The 13,962-nt window shown below is 56.0% G+C and overlaps 2 protein-coding genes and 1 pseudogene across 7 annotated transcripts; 1 reads left to right on the top strand and 2 right to left on the bottom strand.

Annotated features, from left to right (window-relative positions):
- Positions 1-610: 610 nt before the first annotated feature.
- Positions 611-7,220, bottom strand: FBXO2 (F-box protein 2). The gene is made up of 7 exons (XM_074334047.2): positions 7,077-7,220; positions 6,591-6,860; positions 3,237-3,605; positions 2,774-2,903; positions 2,605-2,700; positions 1,998-2,136; positions 611-1,773 (listed from the first exon to the last, which is right to left on the bottom strand). The coding sequence occupies exons 1-7, from the start codon at positions 7,180-7,182 to the stop codon at positions 1,639-1,641; spliced, it is 1,245 nt and encodes a 414-aa protein (XP_074190148.2). The 5' UTR covers positions 7,183-7,220; the 3' UTR covers positions 611-1,638.
- On the top strand, positions 6,728-13,085 carry FBXO44 (F-box protein 44). Of its 6 annotated transcripts, none has more exons than XM_019756335.3 (6): positions 6,728-6,868; positions 8,217-8,505; positions 10,403-10,529; positions 10,676-10,771; positions 10,882-11,017; positions 11,914-13,085. In XM_019756335.3, exons 2-6 carry the CDS (start codon positions 8,241-8,243, stop codon positions 12,094-12,096), a joined length of 807 nt encoding a protein of 268 aa, XP_019611894.2. In that variant the 5' UTR covers positions 6,728-6,868; positions 8,217-8,240; the 3' UTR covers positions 12,097-13,085. The 6 variants fall into 6 exon arrangements, with proteins under 6 accessions (XP_019611894.2, XP_074190149.2, XP_074190151.2 ...); XM_074334048.2 differs by lacking the exon at positions 6,728-6,868 and adding an exon at positions 7,132-7,257; XM_074334050.2 differs by lacking the exon at positions 6,728-6,868 and adding an exon at positions 7,132-7,257 and having other exon boundaries at positions 10,403-10,500.
- On the bottom strand, positions 8,708-9,216 carry LOC109460691 (tubulin polymerization-promoting protein family member 2 pseudogene; annotated as a pseudogene).
- Positions 13,086-13,962: the final 877 nt, after the last annotated feature.

Here is a 13,962-nt window from a genome sequence, read left to right on the forward strand (position 1 = left end):
CAACTGGCTCCCACATGTCCATCCTAGCCCCCCACGCCAAGCTTCACCTTGCCTATTACTCCTTTACTTAAACATGGGAACTCACAGGGGGGATCTTCTTCTTTCATGACTCCTCATCAAACTGGGCCCTCAGGGCAAAGCATCACTTCACTTGTCTGATTGGGACTCAGGTGGGTGTGGACAGTGCCCTCCCCACCAGACTGTGGAATCCCCTAGAAAGAACTGCCCAAGGAGCAAGGGCTCTGCCTCCACCTTCAGACAGGGCATTCTCTGAGATCAAGGGCTTTGCCTTGCTGTCACACTGAGGCTGTCCCTAGAGCAGGGGCTATGCCTCCACCATTAGACTGGAGGCCCCTCAGGACAGTGGCTATATCCCTTCCCACAGAGCCCTGTCCTCAATGTGGCTAGGCCACTGACCCTTACTGGGACAGGGTCCTATCATTTCAGGGCCCTACACAGGACCCGCCCTAGGATGAGGGCTTCAGGAATCATGAGTGAATGAATGAGTGAATGAATGAACCAATCAACCAGTGCAGGTGGACCTCAGATTAAACCTTGCAATCTCACCTGACCAGCAGGTGGCATTAGGACTCAGAATCAAAGGAAAGCGGGAGGGGCATGGAGATTTTATTGGTCACTGTATCAGAGAGGAGAGATGTTTCAAGACCCTCCACCACCCAGGACCAGCAGCTGAGGGTCCTGGGGAGGTGCTGGGTTTGACACCTGCTAGGGAGGCCAGAAAGCGAGTGCCTGGCACTATACTCTTCCCTCCTCTCCTCCCCTCAAACCAGTGCCAGGGGCCAGACTCTGGGCAGGGCTTGGAAAATGACCAATGAGACCAGATGCTAATGACTCCTGTCCAATTCAACACCAGGCCAGAGAGAACAGCATGAAGTGGGCATGAACTGAAGAGGGAGACCAAGCTGACCCATTCCGTGCTCCCACACCCCCACGTCCCATCCATCCCCGATTCCAGGTCACAGGCATCCATCCCTAGGCCCTAGATGAGGTGTTGCCATCACCCCCCAGTGCCTCAGAAAGGAACAGGGAGGGGGATCAAGAGAGGCCTGGAGGGCGGCCCTCCCACACACACCCTGTTCTGGCCTCTGGACAGCTTGGGTGTCAGTCAGGCGCCAGGCCCAGCTCCCCGCTCCTTGGTCTCACAATCCCAGCCTTTGTCCAGTCAGCCCAGGCCTGGCCGGTTGCACACTGGCCCAATGGGCCCTGGAAACCAGAGCAGCTGGAGCCCCGCCAAGTATTTTTCCAGGCTAGGCCAAGGGCCCTCAGGAGACAGAGAAGGATGCAGAGGGAGGGGGTGTTCATTCATCCGTTTGTTCATTCATTTCTTCCTTGGACAAATAATATTTATTGAACACCCACTTTGTGGCAGGCACTGTGCTAGGTGTGGGGGATTCAGTGATAGGCCCAGCCCAAGCCCAAGCCCTCACCCATCTTATTTTTCAGATGCAAATATATGCCAACAAAACCCTTCTCTACCTGTGTGGGGACTGGGCTTGGAGTAAGGGGCGGGAGAGGAGTGCGTGGGGTGGGGAAAGTGTGGATGCTACAGACTAAGGCCAATCTACCCCAGGCCTCTGCCGCTCTAGGGCAGCTGGGGGAAGCTGGAGGCGTGGTCAGTCAGGGCTCCACCCACACGCTGCTGTTGGTCACCCGGGCCCCGAACCAGCCCTTCCAGTAGACCGAGTCCTGTCCACTGTGCTCGAAGCGGACGAAGCGAACGCCGGGCCCGTAGTCGGTGAAAGTGTGGGAGATCTGCGGGGTGAAGGGAAGGGTCAGGCTCGGGGCCCCAAATCCTCTCCCAGCCACCCCACCTTAGGCATTGACCCGCCTCTAGCTAGCCCCACTAGATTTCTCAGTCCTGGGTCCCTCCACACCTCTCGGTCCTTCTTGGCTGCCCCGCCCATGGGGCGGGGTTTCCATAGCTCCGCCATCGCACCAGCCATGCCGCCCCCTACCCCCAGCTCCTCCGTGCTCACCTCGATCCAGCCACCGTCGCCGCTGTCTTGCGGCACTGCCACCTGCCCGCTGTTGAATTCGGCCAGCACATCCTCGTGTTCGGACAGCAGCTTCACCGTGAGCTCGTACAGGCAGCCTGCGTCGCTACGGCCCGAGTACCTGCCCCAGGGAGGGAGAGAAAGCAGGGAAGAGGGAGGGCAGGGGACAGGGAAGAGGGACAGGCCTCAGCTTGGCTGAGCAGGTACCATGGGCCTGGCCTTCCACAAAAGATAACTCTTCCAGCCCTACTGCCAGTGTCCCCATTTTACAGATAAGAAAACTGAGGCCAGAGAGAGAAAGTGTGTTACCTTAGGTCCAAACCCAAGGGCTAAAACCCAGGTGGGCCAGACCCAACCTTGGGGCCAAAGCCAGCCCACAAAGACACGTTTTGTTTGGATTGCAGACGGATTAAAACAAACAAAAAATTTTTTTGCCAGCATTTAAACTCAGGAAGGGAGGTGGATTTCACTTCCACCTGGCCACAACCACTAGAGTTGGGAGGCAGCAGCTCCTGAAGCAGAGTAGTAGCTTTAGTTCCCCCCTTCCCCCCTCCCATCCAGTGGCCCCCCCCCCCCCGGGGGCGCTCACCAGTCCTTCACCACGATGGCCGGCTGAGTGGTGTCCAGCAGCTCCTCCCAGTAGCCCTCTGCCTGCAGGTCAATAACCTGCGCTTTACGACACCACCTGGGGGAATTGGAGTTAGGAAGCAGTGCAGGCCCCCTTTCCCTCCTTCCCCCCCTCGATCCCCTCTGCTTACTCAAAGGAGGAGGCGAAGAACTTTTTTACGCTCTCATCGTGGATGAATTCCACCCCACAGTCTCCAGGCAGCTCTTCCACCCTCCAGCCGTCCCCACCGTGCTCCACGTCACACCAGCCCTCCAAATCCTCTGTAGGAACAAGGCAGACACCCCGTGATCACCCAGTCCCTGCTGAGGGTGCGGCAGCGCTGTCTGTGACCCCAGTAGTCCTGGGAGAGTCCTCTACAGGGCCTGTCTTGCCCCGGCTCATAGGGAGTGGCAGGACCTGGGAAAGAGACCCCCCAGGGAGCAGGCAGACCGGGAGATAATAATACAGTGTTTATTGGGGCTACTCTGTGCTTGGCATCATGCCAAGCGCTGTATCTCATTTAACCCTCAAAGCAAGTTAGCATTGTCATGGCCCATTTTCCAGGAGAGGAAGCTGAGCCCCCCAGCCATGGGGTAATAGGGCCTGTCCCTCACCTTCCCCGCACGGGTTGCGCAGCAGGTTTCGCCGCCTCTTGCTCAAAAAGTAGAACTGCTGCCAGTGGTCGCGCTCGTCCTCTGCGCCGCCCTCGGGCACCAGCCCCTCCTGCTGGCACTTAAGTAGCCACAGGGGGGCGCCGTCTACCAGCTCCTTCCAGCGCATACACACCAGGCGACAGGCCTGGACGAGCTCTGCGGCCGGCAGCTCAGCCAGCACGCGCAGCAACAGCGGCTCGGGCAGCTCGTCCAGGTACGATGTTGCCTCCTCCTCCTCCTCCGGCCGCTCCTCCCCGGCGCTCGCCTCCTCCGCGCACGCCTCCTCCTGCTGTTCCTCCGGGCTCGCCTCCTCCGGCTGGCCCACGCTCTCTGCGGGCAGGTGGGCGGGAGGGGGACTGTGACTCCCCCCAGACTGTCCCCCTACAAGTCCTAGAACCGCTATGTGTCTTTGGTATCCGCCCCCCACCCACCCTCGGACACTCCGCAGCTGGGGCCAGAGATTCTGTGACCAGAGATGGTGCCCAGTGGAGGAGACCCAAGGGAACCAGGGTCACAGACCAGCCCCAAATCCAAAGAGCGGTGCTCAGAGACCTCGGTTTCCCCTGCAAGGCCAGTACACCCCATCCCTGAGCAGACAACTGATAATATTAACAGGGCTGCCTTTCACATACGAACTTCTTTAATCCTTCACCACCTTCTGATATCCCTGCTCCTGTCACTTGCTCATGGAAGCCCTCCCGGACTTCCCCGTTATCCTCCCACAGCCCAACTTCTGGTCCTTCCTAGATTTTGTCCTAAGATGTGATTATTTATAACCACCTTTCTCAGGGACTAGACTGAGGGCATGAGGGCAGGAACCTGGCCTGGGAAACTCATTGCTTCATCCCTAGTGCCTCGTATCTGGCACCCTGCCTGGCACTCTGTCAGCAGCTAATGTTTACTGGGCACTTAGCAAGTGTGGGCACTGTTCTGAGCATTTTAATTTTATTCACTCTTTCAAGTCGCAGCATCTTTTCAAAGTTGCTCCGATTGCTCTCCCTATTTCACTGATGACAAAACTGAGTCATGGAGAGGTGAAATGGCCCCGAATCACACGACCCATGAGTGGATGGAGCCTGGATGTGAACCTAGGCAGCTGGCCCCACCACACCTCAATAAAATAATTCATTGAATTAGGAGGTACTGTTATGAATTTGATTCTGCAGATGAAAATGCTCAGGCTCAGAGATATGATGTGACTCGCCAGAGGTCACACTGTCAGGATTAGGGCAGGGGACATGCGGGTCTGAGGCCTGGGGAAGGGAAAGAGAACAGGGGTGTATGACTTGGGGATGGGGGAGAGGGGCTCGTTAAAAGAGACCCTGTGTCAGAGAGGATGTAATAAGTGCTTGGGAAAGGAAGGTTTCTTCACTCCTCTGCCTATCCCTGGCCCTCAGTTTCCTCATCTATAAAATGGGGGTAATCCTACTGCCAGGCCATTCAGATAGTGCTGAGGTCAAATCCCCAGAGGAGGGGGCAAGGGCATTCTAAATTGTAAGGAGGTGGACAGATGTCTGGAGCTGCCAGCTGGACGGTCTTCTGGATCTCAGTCGGCCTCAGCTAGGCCAGCGAAGCCTTGAGTAAGCAGATACCAAGTGCCCAGTGTCTCTGGAGGACGGAGAGACAGTGGGGAGGAGACAAGGCCACTCTGGGTGATGGGGGAGGCCACAACTCTCAGACTTCGGATGGGGGGTTGCTAAGGGCTAGACCTTGGAAAGCAAAGATGGTGGTGGGAACGGGCAGGGCCCGGACCCAGGTCTGGGTATTGCCAGGACCCAGCTTGCTAGCCCTTTACCTCCTCTCATGAAACATTTGCTCCCCCTCCCCACACAGTAAGACCTTTGAGAGCTAAATCAGGGTTTCCCTCTTCAGAGCCCAGAGAGCACAGTGAATCCTCAGTAGATCTTATTTAGTGAAACTTATTATTCAGCCCAGCACGTTCCCTTCATTATTAGCTTTCTTTTTCTTTTGCCACATCTTTATGATGTAGGGCTTTCCCTCCTCCCTTTTGGCCAAGAGAAATGTAAGGCCCAGAGAGGTTTCGGGGCTTCTCTTGAGTCACACTGCAGAACAGTGGAAAGGCAGAGAGGAAAATGCCAGTACCTGAAGCCACATCACCTGCCCATCCTGCTGCCCACAGCTCTCTGGGGAGCAGTGCCCAGTGTCCTCACCTCTCCACCCCTCCCCCTGCCCTGGCCCTGGTGGACACCTGATGCTCCCCCGAAAGGTGCACCTCGCCCAGTCCCCTCTCCTGGCCCCAGGCCTGGCACTTGAGGCCCTAGATCTGATTACAGGCCCCCCCCACCCCTGACCAAGCACACACAACTCCCCACATTGTTGCTGTCGGAAAGTTATCTGGCCCCTGGAAGCTGCCTCCAAGGCTGACTCACTCACCTGGATTGGGCCCTGGAGTCCAGGGACTAGCTAGGCCCTGGGAAAAAGCAGGGGTCCATTCTGAGGCCATATAAATGGTGTGGCCAGGGGGTCACGGATTGGGAGTGGGAGCTGAAGAAGTGGGATTTTCAAGGCTGGGAGGGGGACTTGGCTACCTGAGCATGCATCAATCTGTTTCCCATTACCTCCCCCAAGCAATGCCCACTCTCAGATGGGCCAGCTGAGGAATCTGCAGACAGGTTGTTCACACCCTGACTCAGCAGGCAACCCCTATAGGCCTGGCCGGCTGGAGGGATGGGGAGGGGGATCTCTGGTGCCAGACAAGATGACTGGGCAGTCTCAGAGGGCTCTGAGCATCAGTGAAAGCTGGCGCCCTAACTCTACCTCACTGCTGGCCTTGTCCCCACTGGGCACCCGGCCAACCAGATGAAGGCGGCCCCTCCAGACCAAGGAGCCCAGGATGAAGGCTGGGATGGCATGGGGAGAGTCCCATAACCCCAAGAAATCCATGGGGACTCAGGCAGCTCACCCACCAGAGCTAGCAAATAGAAGTTGATGGAAGAAAAAGACTTGCAAGCTTCCTCTACCACAGATGCGTCCCAGACCCAGCCCGATAGACCCTCAGGAAGCTGGGAGGCAGGAGCATGGGATTACTCCTAAGCTATTTCCTGGGTAAATGGGACCCAGGGGTCCTCCCTCCCTGCCTGTCACCTCTCGAGGCCTTCCGCCTGACCAAGATACCAAACAGAGAACTATGCTCTTTTGAGACTGTCTCAAGGGCTTTGCTTGGGTGAAAGTTTGTGGCGCTGGGTCTGGGGTGAGGATTCTCTGATGCCCCCTCTGTGTAGCACTCGCCCGCCTGCCCCGGTCTCCCCTCCCGGGCTGAGCGAGGGGGTCAGGGGGCCGGGCGGCTGCGGCTACCTGGGTCACCGTCTCCGTCCATCGCTGCGGAGGGCGGTCGCGAGAGGAAGAGGAGGAGGAGCCGCCGGAGCGCTGTGGGGCTGCCCAAGTCCCGAGACAGCGAAGAGTCCAGGTGCTGCCCGCGTCTGGGTCTGGTCCGGCCCGCCGCGCCTCTTAAAGGCCCGGGCCTCCGCCCCCGCCCCGCCTTTGGCCCCGCGCCGGGACGCCCCGCAGTCCGAAGCAGTGGGCCGGAGGCCTGAGGCTGCAGGTTCCGCGGCGGACCCAGGAGGCCTGGAAAGGTCAAGAATTCTTTTTTTTTTTTAATGGGGGGGTGGTCCAATTTGAGGCGTCTCCCAGCTCTCTCGTGGAGTGGCTGCTGGGAGGAGGAGGCGAGGGGGCAGGGAAGTGTGGGTCATGCAGAGGATGTGTGGAGCGCGGCCCAGGTGCGGGGGACAGAAGCTCCTCCCGGCACCAACCTCCGCCCCCCCCCCCGGGTAATTTTCCTACTTTGCGGCGGGGGGCGCGTCCCAGGCGCCGCTCGCCGGACGCGCAGCGGGGAGGGGCGAGGAGGCGGGGCCGGGGCGGGGCCTGGCGGGCCGGGGCGGGGCCTCATCCATCCGTGATCGCTGGCGGAGGCGCGCTCTGCTCCGGAGGCCAAGCAGGATCACGCAGCGGCGGCTGAGCTCAGGTGACCGGCCGGAGTAGGCGCCCGAAGCGCCGCGACGGGGCCGCGGGCGGGCGGGGGTCTGGTGGGCGGACTCGGCGGCTCCAGCCCCGCCGCAGTGCGTGGAGGGAGGCTCGGCGCAGACAAGTCCCACGCCGCGGGGGCTGAGCGGTAGGGTCTCCTGCGGAGGCCGGGGCGGAAACCTGGGCTGGGATCGCCCTGGATGCGCAGCGTTCCGAGCCCCGACTTTGGGGACATTTTAAAGTCAACGCAGGATGGGAGGCCGAAGACGCACAGGGGAACTTGGGGCTGGAGCCCAGCCACTGGGATGGGGGTGGGGTATAAGAAAGGCCTTTCCCCATCGCCCACCCCTTCTCCAGTCCTAGCTAGGCAGGTCATTTCCTCTAGTCTTGAGAAAGTCGCTTGAGCCTTTTGGACCTCCATCGGAGACAATAATTATCCCAGCCCCCACATCCCCCTTCCTCCTTTATGAGGATGGGGGAGAGAATGGAGAAGGCACCGTACAGGCTGGAGTACTCTGAGGGGGTGCGCATTGTTATTTCCACCCTTAAGACCGTCTGGCCTGTTGATAAAGGCTGACTCTAGAATCAGAGAAGACTCGGGCTCCTTCTCCGCTCTGCCCGTCTGTGTGACCTTGGACCGATCCTGCCACCTCCCTGAGCCTCCTTAGCCTCTGTTAGATGTTGCTGTGAGGTGCCAGTAAAAAAATAAAATAAAATTATAGCTCACCTTTTACTGAGCTTCTGCTGTGTCACAGGCCCCTTTAACCCTCCCCAGGAGGTAACTACTGTTCCTGACCCCATTTCACAGAGAAGGAAAGTGAGGCTCAGAAAGGCACAGTAACTTTCCTGAGACAGTAAATGGCAGACCTGGGATGGGAACTTCCACCACCATGGGGAGCGGCAAATACCAGGTCCTGGGGAGAGAACTAGGTCTGTAGTCTAGCTTTTCAATAATCACAGGAGAGTGTCCAGAAGCCAGGAGCGATGGCGGTGGAGAACATCAACGAGCTGCCTGAGAACATCCTGCTGGAGCTGTTCACGCATGTGCCCGCCCGCCAACTGCTGCTGCGCTGCCGCCTAGTCTGCAGCCTCTGGCGAGACCTCATCGACCTCGTGACCCTCTGGAAGCGCAAATGTCTGCGGGAAGGCTTCATCACCGAGGACTGGGACCAGCCTGTGGCTGACTGGAAGATTTTCTACTTCCTGCGAAGTCTCCACAGGAACCTCCTGCACAACCCATGTGCTGAAGGTGAAGTACAGAGTGGGTCTGGCATGCCCTCAACACACACACTGTCAAGAGGCCAGCTAACACTTATTAAGCACTTACTATGAGCCAGGCAGCTTGGATGGTTTCTGTTGTTTTGTTGTTGTACACACAGATATTTATTGTTCCCCAGGCTCCATGATATTAAAGATGTAGGGTCAAGGGCTGCTTAAGATGAGGCTACTGCCTAGTTGTCCTTTTTATCATAGGGGCCAGCACCCTTGTAACCACTCACAGAGCCTGAGTTGTCAGTCACCTCTTCCTGTTCTGCGATGCCTTTGCCCTTGCCACTCTCGTCAAAGCACTCCTTGTGGGTGCCTGTGTACTTGCTGGTGTCTGTCAGCGGCTCACCCTGCCCATGGCTGTTGCTTTAGTAAGACCACTGGTAGCTGGACCCTTGCCCTCCACGTGTTCATAAATGTTCTCCAGGGCTTCATCTGGGTTCTTCCCCTTGAACAGCTTCTGGCTCCTTTCCTTCACTGCCTCCTGGAACTGTTGAAATCTGATGGCTCAGGCATTTTGGGCCTTGATTTTGCTGAACATGATGTCCACGTCAGTGGAGGTAACTCTCTTGCCATCCATGATGCCACAGTCTTTGCACAGCTTGGAGAAGTTCTTGTTCATTTCAGTGCCACTGCTTGATGACTCTCCGAAAAGAGCAAACCGCTGGAATGTTTTTTCTGCTTCTGATGCCATAGTCACCTGAAGGTGGGGGAGGACAGTAGGAATGGAGACTCGGGGGTGTGGGAGGAGGGGAAGGGAGGACAGGACCCTGGGAGCCCCTGAGTTGGAACTCCTGCTCCCTCAACAACCCCCTCACTCCTCTGGTTTAACTCCTTTAATCCTCTCACAATAATCCTAAAAGGTAGTGCATCCATTTTTCAGATGAGCAAACTGAGGCCAAGAGTGGCCTCGGTTTGCACTCTTAAGATTATTTCCCCAGTGACCTTTCCTAGGAGAGGGAATGTTTGCCAGTTAGGACTAATTATGCCTCGGACACAAGACCAGGAAGTCAGCCATATTTTGTTGGCCTCGTTCCCAGCTCTAGGACTAGGCCGCTTAGGATTGGCCCAGAAGTCAAAGGAAGTTTTGCTTATGGATGAATGAGAGATCCAGTCTTCTTTCCATCATATCACAAGTAAATCAAGACTTCTACAGTCATCCACAGCCCCCCTTTTCCCTTGCTATGTTATCATTCATCAGCTAGACACTGGGATGGGATGGGAACCTAATTCTCTATTATGTGGTCAAATTCTGGAGCAAAATGATGATAAAACAACTCCAGGCTGTCCAGAGCTTTCTGATGCCTGTCTCACTTGGCTCCCCATGAACCATGTTCTTGACCAGCAGTTGGCACACTATGGTCCATGAGCCACATCTGGCCCAGGAGCTAAGAATAGTTTTTACAGTTTTAAAGCATTATTTTAAAAAAAAGACTGTGATAGAGACATTATGTAGCCCACAAAACCTAAAATATTTTGGCCCTTTACAGAAAAAAATTTAGCAGTCCCTGTTCTTGACCCGTTTTCAGAGGACAAAACCAAGGCTCAGAGAGGGAAAGCAACTTGCCTAAGGTCACACAGCATTGGTAGTGCTAGGACTAGTCCCAGATCTAGCCAGCATCAGCATTCTCTATTACAAACGGGGTCTAGTAGTTCATATCATCACATGTCTCAGGATTCCCCGTAGAAGTCACTTAACTGTGTGCCAGGCACATAGAAAGCACCTAATAAAATGTGGGCACTATTGATCTGTAGTGTGCCACAGCACGAGGCTTGAGGGCAACTGCCAAGATCTAGGGAGAAGAGTGGGAGGAAGGGTTCCTGGGAGAGGGTGACTTCTGAGGGGCTTCATTTTAATATGAACTCTGCTTTCCTGCCAGAGGGGTTTGAGTTCTGGAGCCTGGATGTGAATGGAGGTGATGAGTGGAAGGTGGAGGATCTCTCTGGAGACCAGAGGAAGGAATTCCCCAATGACCAGGTCAAGAAATACTTCGTGACTTCTTATTAGTAAGATACAAGCTCAGGGGGTCTTGGGGTTGGGGGTATCCCAAGTCACTGCACCCTGGGGTCTCTCCTGTTCTGGGAGGGCAGTCCTAGCCTCCCAGTGCCCTAATGGTGAGCCCCAGCCCCTCCCACCCTCCGCCCACCCCCAGCACCTGCCTCAAGTCCCAGGTGGTGGACCTCAAGGCCGAAGGGTATTGGGAGGAGCTGATGGACACCACACGGCCGGACATCAAGGTCAAAGACTGGTGAGTGCCTGGGGCGAGGGTCTGGGGGGGGGCACTGCCAATCAGGCGCCCCACCCCCACCCTGCCCCCCATCTCCAAGGCCCTAATGGGCTTTCCCTCTCTGCCTGCAGGTTTGCAGCCAGGCCAGACTGCGGGTCCAAGTACCAGCTGTGCGTTCAGCTCCTGTCGTCAGCACATGCACCGCTGGGGACCTTCCAGCCAGACCCAGCAACAATCCAGCAGAAGAGCGATGCCAAGTGGAGGGAGGTATATGGGGTTGGGAAGGGAGCAGGAGGCACACTGGCTAAGGCTGAGACTGCAGCCAGACAGGGCTGGGTTCAGATCCCACCTCTGCTGCTTCTCAGCTGCTCTGAGCTCTGAAAGACATCAGAGAAATGATGCTGGTAAAGCCGTGTTAAAAAAGGTTCACTATTATTAATTACTAATATTGATTATTACCATTATCTAGACCAGGAGTCAGCAAACGTTTTCTTAAAAGGCTAGCTACAAACATTTCAGGCTTTGCAGGCTGTACTGTCTCCGTCACAACTACTCAGCTCTTCTTCACCTCTGTGGTTATGTTGTGAAAGCAGCTTTAGCAAGTGGACATGGCTGTGTTCCACTACAACTTTATTTACAAAAATAGGCAGTGGGCCCCTAGGCCATAGTTTGCCAACTCCTGATCTAGACCAGTACTGTTCAATAGAACTTTCCACAGTGATAGAAATGGTCTGTCTGCACTGTCCAGTCTGGTAGCCTATATAGCCACATATGACTATTGAACACTTAGTACGAGCCAATGCCTAGTGTGACTGAGGCACCGAATTTTTAATTTCATCTAATTTTAATTAATTTTAACTTAAATAGCCACACGTGCCCAGTGATGACTGTATCGGACATCCTTTGGCAGCTTGAGAAGTTCCCTTCAGTTCCTCTGAGCTGCACTTAGATAAACCTGTGGAGTGGACCCTCCAGGATTTTACTCCATTTTACAGATGAGGAAACTGAGGCATAGAGAGAGGAGGTGGAGGCGGTCTGCCCAAATCACATACTTAGAACTAGAACTTAGTTCTGCTGACTCCTGGTCCAGCTCTAAGATATCATCAGCCCCTTATGGTCAGCTCCCCTGACCTCTCTCCCTCCCTCTGCCTGCCCCCTCCCAGGTCTCCCACACATTCTCCAACTACCCACCCGGCGTCCGCTACATCTGGTTTCAGCACGGCGGCGTGGATACTCACTACTGGGCCGGCTGGTACGGCCCGAGGGTCACCAACAGCAGCATCACCATCGGGCCCCCCGCTGCCCTGACACCCCCAAACCCCCATCCGCAGAACCCTGACTGGTAAACTATCAGACAAAGGCTGGGCTTGGGAAGGGGAGGTGGACCAGGCTCCCCCAGACCTCCTAGTTCATCCTTGCCCCCCCACCCCATCACCTCTGTGGCGCCTCTCGGTTCATGCAGCCCTCACCTGCTGTGGGCAGCCAGCTCACCGCCTGAGGACTCAACCTGAGTGATGGCAGGGGAGGCCTGCGTGGGCGCCTTTAAGAGATGGGGCGGGCCCCTGAGGTTAGAGAGGTACAGGGTATTCTCCAAAGCTCTTTCTTCAGACTCTGAGGGTGGGTCTCCAAGCTCAGATGGCAACCTAGATGTGTGTTTCTACCTTCCCCTCCTGTGCCCTTTTTCCCTGGCTTTTTTGAGGGTCCTCAGAGCAGGGACAGTCATGAAGACATCTGGCAAGCCTGTGGCTGCCCTGGATAGTACAGATGCTGGGAGGAGACTAAGTAGCTCAGACACCTGGGGGGGTGAAAGGAGGATTCTGCTGGCCTGACCTCTGTCCCATTCTCTGCTGCTCCCAAGCTCTCACTCTGCCCACCTGTTCAGAGAGGTGGCTTTGGCCCAGAGGTTCAGGCCTGGTCTGAGATGGGCAGGCCTCAGGTGGGATGGGGTCCATGCCAGGTCTGAAGTGTCCTCACCGTCAGTGAAGCCCTAGAGCCAGATGGGGTGGGGTTCTCTCAAAGACCCCCGGAATCCTGTGCATAGTAACCCAGGGTAAGTGGGGTCAAGATTGGGCTCTGATTCTGAGAGCTAGGATATATATGAGCACAGGATGTGTGGGGTGGGGGGTTTTCAGGGACCACCCCTCCACGGCCATGCCTAGGCCAGGTTCCCTGTGGTTTGGAGAGCATTCCAAGCCCCCACCCCACCCTTCGAACTGCCATTCCCAGTTCAAACCTACCACCACCCCCATTCCATCCCCGCCCCCCTGCTGGAAGGACAACAGTGCTGATCCTGCCCCTGCTGTATGTGGCCAAATAAAAGGTTCTCCCAGCCCAACTTGTGCCCTGTGGTTTCTGGGGGAAATGGCAAACGTCATGGGAGGCCCCAGACCCTGCAGAAGGTACAACATGTGTGGCTTCTGTCCAAGGTACAGAGGAATTGACATTTCAGGAGCCAGACCATCACAGAAGCAGGGTCATGGGAAAGACTCCTCAATGAGTTGTAAACACCTCATCCCAGCAACCCTCCAGCCCTGCTAGCTTCCTCTGGGGCCCGGCCACAAGGCTGTGGTGGGGGGTGGGGTTATCCCTGGGCAGCCCCTGCACACGTACACCTCATGCTGGCTGGGTCAGCAGTGACATCCCAGGGACTGCTTACTGGTGTTTCCCTTATTCTGCCGAGAGTTTCACTGACATTAGATGAAGCCAAGACATTTAGAATGGTGTCTGGCACACAGTCAATGCTTAATAAACACTGTTAAATTTAATTATCTCATTCAACAGTGAGCTACATTAGGGCCTCCGCCAGGGCAGGGACCACCACTCACTAGCTGTATCCCAAGTTAGCAAAGGACAGACACCCTTCCTTGGAGAAGATGCAGCCCTGAGGCGTTAATGTGACCTGGGCCAGGCACCTTTATGCCGCGCACAGCTTGCACAACCCTTTGTGGCTGCCTGAAGTATCAGGTGCTTGATAATTATCTGTCGAATGAAGAAAGGAATTAATGAATTTAATCCTGACCAAAAAATGCAGAGATTTTAATCTTTGAGTACACTGAGGTCTGCCATGGGTCACACCCTAAGGAAAGTAGGAGCCAGACTCATTTTCAGCCATCACCCACCAGGAGGGGAACGGGTTCTATCTCCCTTCCTCATCTAGGGAACAGGTTACGTAAGAGGTCTGAGAAGTGCCCCGCGCAGGTGCAGGGGGTGGG

This window comes from Rhinolophus sinicus, chromosome 14 (genome assembly GCF_057876585.1).
Source record: "Rhinolophus sinicus isolate RSI-liver-muscle chromosome 14, RSI-T2T, whole genome shotgun sequence".
Classification (NCBI taxonomy): domain Eukaryota; kingdom Metazoa; phylum Chordata; class Mammalia; order Chiroptera; family Rhinolophidae; genus Rhinolophus; species Rhinolophus sinicus.

Excerpts from the sequence above, each read along its gene's own strand:
- FBXO2 (XM_074334047.2), bottom strand. The coding sequence starts at position 7,182 with ATGAGGCCCCGCCCCGGCCCGCCAGGCCCCGCCCCGGCCCCGCCTCCT. Across the intron at positions 6,861-7,076 it reads GACGCGCCCCCCGCCGCAAA|GCCTCCTGGGTCCGCCGCGG; the intron begins GTAGGAAAATTA and ends TGACCTTTCCAG. Across the intron at positions 2,904-3,236 it reads GCGCAACCCGTGCGGGGAAG|AGGATTTGGAGGGCTGGTGT; the intron begins GTGAGGGACAGG and ends TTGTTCCTACAG.
- FBXO44 (XM_019756335.3), top strand. The coding sequence starts at position 8,241 with ATGGCGGTGGAGAACATCAACGAGCTGCCTGAGAACATCCTGCTGGAG. Across the intron at positions 8,506-10,402 it reads GCACAACCCATGTGCTGAAG|AGGGGTTTGAGTTCTGGAGC; the intron begins GTGAAGTACAGA and ends CTTTCCTGCCAG. Across the intron at positions 10,530-10,675 it reads TACTTCGTGACTTCTTATTA|CACCTGCCTCAAGTCCCAGG; the intron begins GTAAGATACAAG and ends GCCCACCCCCAG.